Below are 11,408 nucleotides of genomic sequence, written 5' to 3'. Positions count from 1 at the left end.
TGGAATTATTTTCTCTCATTGTTTGAAAGATTATTTCAACCAAGAGGGGTGTTATGATAGGATTATTTGGTAAAAAAAAAAAAAGAAAAAAATGATAGAACAAGAAATTTCCTGAATATTTTGAAATTTTTCTGGACAGGTCGTGAAGTCACGTTCCACGTTCTTTGTGTTCAGTTATTTTCCTCAAGGGAGCATGCGTTCATAGTCAAGATGGCGGCAAAACTTCAAAACTCACCAAACTCCTCCTAAGTCTAATTTTCACCATGGCACAAATTCGGGAAACAATTGAAGCACTTTGCACCGTCTTAAGCAGTCAATCCACTACACAGGTGTCTGCAGAGAGTTTTCGCTTGGCCAAGTTTGATAAGGATGAAGCAACAGAGTCGCTATGGCTTACAATTCGAAAAGTCCTTTCTGTGGACGATTTGGAACCCGAAGCTATCAGTGGTAATAACATGGTGGCTTTCTGTAAGCATGAGTTGTTTCACAAAGGATATGGAGGGAAAAGCCTTTACCAGCTCCCAGAAGATATGTCACGTGGCAGCAGAGAATTGATATTAGCTTTAGGTTGGTTAATTGCGAAGGAAGATGTCACGTCTGCCTTAATAGCAAAGCTTGAGCCTGTGGTTTTTGAGGATCCTCCATTGAACTTAACGTTGTATGAAAAGATTCCCTTGGCTAAAGGACTTGATGCTTGTTCAGAACCAATAAAGCAAAACGATTTTGACAGCACCATTGATCTTGCTGAAAGGTTAATTTTGAAGTACAACAAATTACACACTTCATTGAAAAGCCTTTTGGGTGCCAGAAATGAACACACAAGAGTGATCTGCAAGTTACATTCAATACCAAAAAGTTCCAAGTCTCAAAGTTCCAGCCATTTCTCATCACAAGATATCTACTTTTTGCGCTACCCAAATGAACTTGCAAAATATCAAGAGAGGCTTGAGTGGTTTTGTGACTATACAAAGGCTCTTGTTTGCTGGTCCTTAAACGAGCTTACGTTCTGGAAATGGATGGAGACTGTATTAGATGCAAAAATATTGGAAGATGCAGCAAAAGATACTGATGAACAGTGTGATGATATTCAACAAAAACAGGGAATTACACCAAGCAGTGATTTGCAAATTGCCAAAGGGCGTCAAGTTAGACTTTCCCAAATCTTGAATGCTCAAGAACCAACCTACAGGAAAGTTTCTAAAACATGGAAGAAGATCAAAGCAAGTCTCCAATCTTGTGAGGAGGGACGAGCTAATTTAGCAGATGCCTTATCTCTGCTTGATAGTAAACTTTTGTCAGAAATTAGAGAACTTCAGAAATATACACTGAAGTGTCAAGAGAAACCTAAAGCTAAAGATTCTGTTTGTTTGAGAAAATTAACTCAAGGAGAATCCAATAAGGTGATGAGGACAACCAAAGACACTGCAAACAAGTCTATGGCATCAGAACAAATATCAAGGTTGCGACAAGAAAAAGAGGCCCTTCAAAATGAACTCAGAAGCTTAGAGGAGGTACACAGGGAAAAATTGTTGCAAATTTGCCAGGTTCGGCAAGATCTTGTCTGTATTTCCCCAGGTATGGCAAGTATTACACTATAACTTGAATCATACAGATTTATTATTTTACCACAACTGGCAGTAATGTCAATTTGCTGTTGTTGATAAGAGCCCAGACAATGCTGCGAGGGTCAATGTGTCACACAATGTGTCACGCATTGAAAGAATCGTGAAGGTGTAGTCTGATCGTCCGGGTGAGTGTAGTCCTGAGAAGGACTGTTGTCGGTGGCAGTGACTGACGTTTCGACAACCTGTGCGGAAGTCATCATCAGAGTCAAGTGAATGATTGTTGTCAGTAGACTGACAACAATCATTCACTTGTTGTCTACTGACAACAATCATCACTTGACTCTGATGATGACTTCTGCACAGGTTGTCGAAACGTCAGTCACTGCCACCGACAACAGTCCTCAGGACTACACTCACCCGGACGATCAGACTACACCTTCACATGTTACCCCCGGGTTCAAACCATTTACTGCATTGAAAGAATCGTTCTATTTGACGGTCATATTGTTGTAAAAAGCAATTGACAGTAGTTTAATGTGGTCTCAGTACACTTATCAACAACATTATTTGTCATCATTAAGGTAAAAATGCTGTGGACTCACAAGGTGCAGCTGAGTGAGTCTGCATAGGGTGGGGGTGGTAAAATCCAACACTGAAATACTTATTACCAATTAACAGTTTAAAAACTCTTAATTGATAATCTTAGACTATGAATTTAAAGATGCCAACGAGAATCAAGGCACATACAAAGGATGTGGTTATTTATAACAAAGGCTATTTAGAATACTATTACATAAGTAGGGTTCATTAAGTACTGTGAGGATCACTTTCATACATTTCATGAAACTGCACTCCACATATACATGATTTTCTTATATTCAGATTCGTTGTTATCGCTTATACAGGTTTAATACAAACCAACGTAATGACCATCTCCCAGCTAGCTTGTTAGCTCAATTGGTAGAGCACTGCACCGGTATTGCAGAGGTCATGGGTTCAAATCCTGTACAGGCCTGAATGTTTTTTCAGGCCTTATTTCCACTACTACATAAGTAGGATTCATTACTGCAAAGATCACTTTCATACATTTCATGAAACTGCAGTACACATATATGAATTTCATATGTCCAAATTTGTAATTGAGAAAATGTATGTTTTCACCGCTGTTCCTTCCACTTACAGCTGGAAACAATTGCATCTGGTTCTCATCTAACCCTGCCATATTTGCCATGTCGCATTTTTATCTCATCTCCTTTTATTCTTCCTTGCTCTTTATCCCATACTCTTGTCCATACACGTCCTTTGGTGCTGACAAGGAGAATTTGTTTAACCCTCAAAGCTTTTTAGGCTGGTGATCAATTCCTAATAGTGAATATGTTTAGCAAAAAACATAGAGAGACTCAAAAAATCAGCATTTGACCAGCAATAGAGGCTAGTGTAATGAAATGTGATCCACTGATAAAAGTTATCCCACATATTTTTTCTTTTTTTTCACTGGAGTGTCTCATGACAAAATGATAAAGAACTTGCTCGTCAAGAAATCAAGAGAACTTTTCTTTTTAAGAATAAATATTTTCATTTAGCTTTCGTCGACATTTGCATGTTTTTCTTTTACAAGTTCTGTATTCTGTCAACACCTACACATTTTATGAACATTCTCAAAGGAGCTATTTGAGCAATACCAGACCAAAAAACTAGGATACAGACAAAAAATTTGAAATAGTTTCTGTGCCCTATGAATTTTTAACATTTACAAACTGGTGTAACCTTCCTATTGTTGTTCCCCAGAAGAATTAGGGGAAAAAGGTAGTGTATTCACATGACCTTAATGAATGACTGCTGTAAGAAGAACGTAGATGCTGCCAGTCACTCCTAGAGTTTAAAGGATTAAATTCGAATTTTTGACAAAACATAGAAAACTTAAAAATAGTTGTGGATTAATTTCTGTCCAAACACCTCTCTATACTGCTGTTCAACAGAGCTTGATCCCATCACATTTGAAATGTGAACACCCAATCTTAATTTTTCCAAGAGCCCTTGTCATTGACATTGCTTTAATGAATAAAACCTTTGTTCCAAGAGATGATAGAGCCTTAGGACTTAGGGAGAGTTTTGGTTTGCATTTAGAATTCCTAATCTAGAAATCTGTTGTTCTTTGTGAAAATTATGATAGGGAAACAATGAGAAATACTGAAAATTAGGTAAAGAAAACAAATGTGGGTTTAGTAAACAAATTTTGTTCCGAAAAGGCTGCAGAATTCAGACAGCCCAGTGGTCAAAACCCTGATTTTGCTTTTCTCATTTATGACTAGCTTTCAAATAGGATTTTGATAGGAATAAGGACGAATGAATGAATGAATGAAAGAAAGAAAGAAGAACTTTATTTAAGTGTCTATGTTTTTAGCTATAAGCCAATGGGGGACACTAAAAAATTTAAAAGTCAAATACATTTACATATGTAGATAATAGTTATTTACAGTAGATAATTAAAAAGATTATAAAGTTATTTAGTTAAATTTTAAATTTCAACAAGAGTTGAAAGGTCGACGTTTCTTATGTTCTTCTTGAACGAACTTAGAGTTTCAATCGTTCTTAGGTGTCTTGGTAACTTCGACCAAATGAGAGGTCCCATATATTTAATAGAATTCGTACCAAATCTTACAGTTTCGAATCTTGGCAGTTCGAAGTCACTATTCTGTAAGTTATACTGAGTGTTCTTTATATTAAATAAGTCAGAAATATTCTCGGGTACGAGACTGTGCTTAACTTTAAACATCAAAGTGGCAATGTCTTGTAGATGCCGATTGTTCAACGTCGGTAGTTTGGCGCGACTTAGCAGTTCTTGATAGGACGCTGATCCAGTTTTGTACACCGCCCTAAGTGCTCGCTCCTGAATCCCCTCAAGCTTTCTCTTAGAGAAATGCTGGATGTAACAGAGAAACACTTGGGGAATTAATAAGCCTAGCATGCTGAAGTAAACCATGTTTTATACCGCTTGACGCATGTTAAGTTGGCAAAGCAGATCTACCGTACGTTTTTTATACATAGCAACAAGTCTACCTAAACAATGATTTTCCTGAGTAAATTAGATTTGGTGTCCAAGTACTTAATATTGTTTGTGTAAACTGGAAAATGCAATCTGTTGCTCGGTAGTTATGGTTTGCCCTTTGCATTAAATCATGTTCTTTAAAAGCCAACTGTCCTCTCATAGTATGGATTAGGAAAAAAATTTTTTCTCCTCTATGCAAGGACTCTTTACCGAAATATCATCACTTCCAACTAAAATCAAAACAATCGACATAGTTCACTTGGCTTTGCGTAATTCTTATCTACGTTGACCCCCTGATCTTGTGTCGTTTTAAGCTTTTTTCGAGCGTGTTAGTAAATAGTTTGGCAAAATCTTACCCGCTCTCTAGAACAAGAGGACAAGGTGTACTTTTAGGTCCACGGGCTCGGGTACCTCAGGAAATTGTCCGCTAGCTGTGTAATAACTTTTCGTCACCCAGCTCCTCGCTGATACACGCTATCAGCGAGGATTTGCACTTCAAGTATGTGCAGCGATTCTGTTGTTTCAGCTTTCGACCAGCCTAAACTCCCTTTCGCCCTATAGCTTTACGTAACACCTGCTTAGCGCACGCTTCTCTCCCTTAGCTCAGAGGAACTGGATTCTACGCACCCTTCGCGAAAGAGAAGTTACAATTAAACATGGTTTCGTTTCTCATGGTATAAGATTGTGAATATGTTTAGCGAAAAACACAGAGAGACTCAAAAATCAGCATTCGACCAGCGATAAAGGCTAGTGTAAAGAAATATGATCCACTGATAAAAGTCATCCCAGATATTTGTTTTCTTTTTTTCATTGGAGTGTCTCTTGACAAAATAATAAAGAACTTGCTCATCATGAAATCGAAAGAACTTTGCCTTTTAAAAATAAATATTTTCATTTAGCCATCGTCGACATTTACACGTTTTTCTTGTACAGGCTTTGTATTCAGTCAGCACCTCTATCTACTGTAATGGAGGGTAAGTGGCTTTGAATACAGGCGAGTGCTCTACTCGAACGTTTCTTTAATTCATGCTTTCACTACTATACATGTACACTCTCTTGCCTAGCTCGCCTCGTGCGTTAACATCCGGGCCCTAGCGTATGACCGTATTAGGTAACGACACTACATCTACGCTTTATGAACATTCTCAAAGAAGCTATTTGAGCACTAAATACCAGACGGAAACTAGACAATGAATAGGATGCAGACAAAATTTGTGACCTATAAATTTTTAAAATTTACTTACCGGTGTAACCTTCCTATCGTTGTTCTCCTTGAGAATTAGGGGGAAAACTAGTGTATTCCCAGCGTAGAAGAACGTGAAAACGTTGAAGCCGAGCTAGACGAGCAAAAAGGCGACGAAGGAATTACAAATTCCAGTTTTTAAGGCTCAACGAGTGGCTTACGTAACTGGTTTGTAAGGTGTGTATCAAATTGCACCGCACACTTGTAGGAAAAACGAGATAAATTTATTCGTGATGCAATTTAGATCAAATTATTTTTAATCAGAGAGAAGAATTTTTCCAACAATAGCTAATTTTATCGTGATCATGAGGTTTTTCCGTTTTGAAAACCGGCTTATTATTATCAACATTTTCCCAGACAAGAACCACGTGTTGGCCACAAGTTAAACAGACGAAAGTTTACAGTTTCATGGGCGAAGGCGTAATACTTTTTGTCGGAAACGTGGTTGTCAAAACAAGTCCTCCATTTTCCGGGTATTGCAATTTCTTGCTGTCGGCTTCTCTCGCACGTGGTAGTCAATATTCCTTGGTGCGTTCCCCGGATGAGAGACATGCTCTCAAGCCGAAAAAACGTGATTTGAGAGAGTTTTTTTCTTTGCCCGAGGAATAAAAATTGTAATTCGTGGCCCATTGTGTTTTGCCAGAATATTTCAGATGGTGTCAAGGTTTGGGTAAATATGGCATATGTTTGATTAAATTTTGTTTTGAACAATTTTGTTTGTTATCGACGAAATTGGGTGGAAGTCGATTGTCGACCTCTTTTTCATTCAGCCTGTCCTGGCGAACAGTGGAAAACGAACCAGTCACTGGCGATTTTACAACGACAGGAGTCTAATGACAAGAACCGCAGCACTTCCGGTCTGGATTTATGAACCCAAACTAGGCACAAGGGAACTTCGAGGCAGATTCCCCAATCGTTCACTAAATACAATGCATTTTGCATACCTGAATCATTGCAAGCTTTGTCTTAGTATCACTGGGCGAGCACGCAGCAAGCTCATCCAGTGATTGGTGAAGAAAAAAAAAAAGTGCCACCTTATATCGTAATCTGACACACCAGTCATCTATATATAGTAACCGCTTATTGATCACACATTTATGTACAATGGACTCATGGAAGGTTCTACCATGCTTCAGACAAATTACTTTGCCTCATACGAAAACTTCGTTTCAAACACCAACTCACAAAAGTCCGTCTTCTCTTCACTTAAATGGGTGGCTTTTAGACGATCACTTTCACGTTCAATTCTTAAGGAGTCAACATAATTTTAGCCGGAACTTTACAAGTGACCTTGTTAAAAATTATGTAAGGATTAAGTCTAAAAAAATGATATATCAATGAGCGTTTTACTAGAGTTGGGGATATCCTTACAGTGCAGTCAATGAATTTAGATCTTGTGATTGCACGCTGGAGATAGCGATACCCTATGATTCCACGAGTTGACCATTGTCATTGCACGTGAAAACATAGCATAGCGCTCTGATGGGGATGCGTGCAAGGTTACGTGGTGTAAGATATTAAGGGCGAAATATTCGATTACGGGGGATAATAGTTGCAGTGCTTAATTTGTACCAAACTGTGTTGTAAGTCTCTGTGAGTTGAAGGCTTTGTTTGGATTTCCTTGATCAGTTGACTATTTGTAATAACGCGGTAACGGTGAGTTGTTATTGTCTGTTATTGTTTTTATTTATTTTTCAAAATGTCTGTTTTTTTCATTTTTTTGAAAAAAAAAAAAAAAAAAACCCGGCGGTGAAAGAGTTAAGTGTAGGAGACGTTCAAGTAATGTTAGCTCAAAGAACAAGGTGCAACTTATCGGGGAAAAAAAAGCGAAAAGGAGATTATTTGATGACTGGCCTGCTTCCAACTCAGAAAAAAAATTCCTTCACTTCAAGAGCGCCGATACTCAAAGTAAGCAAACACGGTTTGCAACCTAACCCGGTGTGCTTCCGTTACGTAACTCGGTTTGGGTTTGCTTAGGTTGCTGTCTTCGGAGAAGAGTATCACTAATGTTATGATTTCAATTTTCGTCTTCTCAAACCGTATCGGAGTCAATTTCCATCTCAATAGTGTTTTTGAAAATAGTTTCTGGTTTAAGGAAATTGGGAGGGGCATTTTAGAGATGAATCGGATAGGACCCGAGGAAGACTGATAAATCTGTGTGCTTTGCTAATTAGGAACAATAACAGAATTCAAGTCTCGATTCAGACAGTTAAATGGCCAGTTAGATATTTCAGTAAGGAAAAAGCGTACGCTAACGTTTCACAGTTGTTTGTAGTAGTCTCAAACTGTATCGGATCTCATACAGTGGAACTGAAGGAGTTTGCCTTTCATATGCAAGAGATTATGATGCGTTGGGAAGCTCAAGCGTAAGGCCAGATCATTCTGTTATTTGCAAACGCCTTGATTTCTTGAAAGACCATTGAACAATAAAAGAATTCAAGTCGCGATTCAGACAGTTAAATGGCCAGTTAGATATTTCAGTAAGGAAAAAGCGTACGCTAACGTTTCACAGTTGTTTGTAGTAGTCTCAAACTGTATCGGATCTCAGACAGTAGAACTGAAGTATCTTTATCTCACTCCCATCCCTCCCTACCCCCACCCCCTCGCCAAGTATCTTAGATCTCCATCTCTCCTTGAATTTGGCTTTTTTCAGGCTAAAATTCTCGGCGAACCCGGTCAACTTGAGCATTTAATACCTGTTGATGATCAAATGTGAGGGATGGGTTTAAGGGGCATCCAGGGCAACCTAAACGTGCTTAGTTCAAATCATTGATGTAAGGAATTTGTATCGAGACAGGTTAATTTAACAGAACTTTTGGGAACGTTTCAAAGAAATTGCGCACTGCATTGTACAACCCATACGAAGTTTTCAAATTATTTATTTTAAGGTGAGACTCGAGGAATAATTCTTTTATCACACGCCAGCCGACACACGCCATGTGATCGCACTTGCGTTGAATGTACTTAGAGTGTTCTGATTGGTCAAAACATGTGGGGTGTCGGAGGTGTGTCAACCGGTCGCAGTCTTGATTTTGACAGCAAATGCTAAATTCAAAGAAACGTATGAAGACGAAATATGTTTGGGGTTGAGTGAGACTCGCATAACACTCACTCGTTTGTGCTTCTAGTCTTTCTGAACTAAAACTCTGTTTGGACTTCGTCGACCAACTAGAAAACTTTGCTTTGCTTTGAAAAAGAAATTGATGCATGCCCTTATGTTAGCCAGTTGTTTTAGTCAACGTTAGATCAATGGAGGCCACCTCGTTAAGTTCGTTCGTAAAAAGTACCGTTGCGACCTCGTAATTTTCGTGGAATATGAATTTTGAGAGAGATTGAATAGGCTGTTTCACCGGGTCCCATCCACCCTTTGAATTTTGAGTAACAGAATATATTAAATAAAATTTTAAAATCAAGCACATGAGGGTGTTTGTAGCTCACAAATTTTCTAAGTTAATTTTAAGCAAGATAATTCCACATTGCTTGACCGAGCTTAACCAAGTCTGTAATTTGTGTGGATGAACCATTTTAAATTCGTTCTTCATATTTTGATGCAAATTTGTCAGATTTGTCTCATTGTGAATTAAATGTTAAACTGGTGGTATCCCTTCTTCGCCTGTGTTTTCCTCTTTTATCACAGGGGGCCCAGACAAGCGACGAGTCTGGTTGTTTATTCGAAATATAAAGGAATGTATAGGAGAATATTAAAGAGTCTTATTATCGTAAACTTATATCATGAAATGTCTGAGTTAAAGCTCAAAATAAATGTAAACCTACCTCACTTGCTGTGTATTGTCGTTTCTGTGGCTCTAAATGGCGAATTTGAGCGAAATGGCTCAAATTCAAGGTAGGTTTACATTTATTTTGAGCTTTATCTCAGACATTTCGTGATATAAGTTTACGATAATAAGACTCTTTAGTATTCTCCCATATATTCCTTTATACTTCGAATAAACAACCAGACTCGTCGATTGTCTTGGCCCCCTGTGCTTTTATATCTTCGGATTTGAAGTCAGCCCTACATATCAATGTAAACAATCTTTTTATTTGTGTGATGCAGTATTGAACTAGTGTAACGCAACTTACCGTAAGTCACGCGGACGTGATCTGGCCTATCGATGTGGCAAGCAGTGTCATGTTAACGGAAAGCGAAGCTCAACTCTTGAGACTTTTTTCGGCAGATGATCCAAAAAGTAGTGTGCTAACGACAAATGTGAAGGCATTTTCAGCGCAACGGGGCAGAGAAATGGAATATTTAACATGCACAACACTCCCAAGAACGTAAAATATTTGAATTGTTAGCTAAACGCATTTCCAATCTTCAGCGCTTTAACTTTCTTGGAGTTGAATGTTTATGTCATAGAGCTTAACTTATTGATGACTTTTGCTGCGTTTATTTCCGATCGGGATAAAAATATAACATTGTTTTGAGCTGATAAGGTCACATGAGTTTTGCACGTGAATGAAACATGATGATCGTAAACAGAAAACAACATGGGTTGACATTTGACATTTCGAAATGTTCTTTTGTTTTTGATACTGCACGATTATATTAGAAATGAATGCTTTTGTTGTCTTGATGCAGAGAGACTGAATTTGGTGTTATTTGAGTAGTGCCTACTGCGAATTTCTATGAGAAAGGGCTCTGGACACAGGGGATTGTGGTTGATGTACTGCTTCCACTATTGACGTCATTCGCGAAATTTGAGTCAGCTATCGATATTGCAATCGCCTATAAGAATATATGTAAGCAAAAGATTTCGATATTAGTTGTGACTTTCCATCGCGATAGTTCCTTCGTGAGGTTTTGTTTGCAGACTCAACCGTAGTATTCCAGCTCCGCTGTTTGCATACAGAGTTTGAATTTCCAGCGCACAATGAAAGGTCGCAGGCCTAGCACCCGAAGCACATCAAGTCGAACTGGACTTGTTGATTCTCCTGGAAGAAAGATACTCTCTGAGGTCCTTCTTGTCTGTGAGCTGCTGATGTTCATTACGCTCACAGCTCTAACTGGTGGTAAACCGCCTTCAACATCGACAAATAGTCAGAAAAAACCACCTCAAGTACGTAAGCCATGAGTACACTTTTAATTTGTATTAGGCATAACCATTGAAACAGGTTTTGAAGTTCACATTTTAATTCGTAATTTGTTTTGTTCAGTCGGGAGAAGCATAAACTCGCTTGGGTTGAGTTCTCCGAGTTAAGTATTTCAATAGAAACAAATTGTATTTTCCACTATTTCGTGATATCTAAATAAACAATCTAAGGACTTGATGAAATTAATTCCGACACATACGACCGCAATTTGAGATTTCACGCAATCTAATTAATACTGCAAAGTTTCCATCGTCTGTTCAAACAAAAGATATGCACCTGACCTTTTGTAAACGTTTTTCATGCAGATTAGGAATTACATTCATTGTTTAAGGAGGTCGCTAAAAACCTGAAAACCTAATTAATGAGAGAAAGCAAGAGGGCTTTTCGCAATATTTTTCCACAATATATCGTATTAGTTAATCCCACTAAGTACTCTACTAGTAATAGCTCTATGGTA

At 38.2% G+C, this 11,408-nt stretch overlaps 1 protein-coding gene across 2 annotated transcripts in view; it reads left to right on the top strand.

Annotated features, from left to right (window-relative positions):
* The first annotated feature begins 61 nt into the window (after window positions 1-61).
* The window catches only part of LOC148721977 (uncharacterized), a 12,110-nt gene continuing 763 nt past the window's right edge, over window positions 62-11,408 (top strand). Inside the window, exon 1 of one of the 2 annotated variants that reach the window (XM_088734813.1) lies at window positions 62-1,575. In XM_088734813.1, coding sequence (XP_088590939.1) covers window positions 264-1,575 — 1,312 coding nt within the window. In that variant the 5' untranslated portion in view covers window positions 62-263. Of the gene's footprint in view, window positions 4,763-11,408 lie in introns of those variants that run through there. The other variant, XM_088734814.1, reaches the window with a different exon arrangement.

Source organism: Stylophora pistillata, chromosome 10 (assembly GCF_964205215.1).
Source record: "Stylophora pistillata chromosome 10, jaStyPist1.2, whole genome shotgun sequence".
Taxonomy (NCBI): Eukaryota; Metazoa; Cnidaria; class Anthozoa; order Scleractinia; family Pocilloporidae; genus Stylophora; species Stylophora pistillata.
This window is presented reverse-complemented; position numbering and strand designations above follow the sequence as displayed.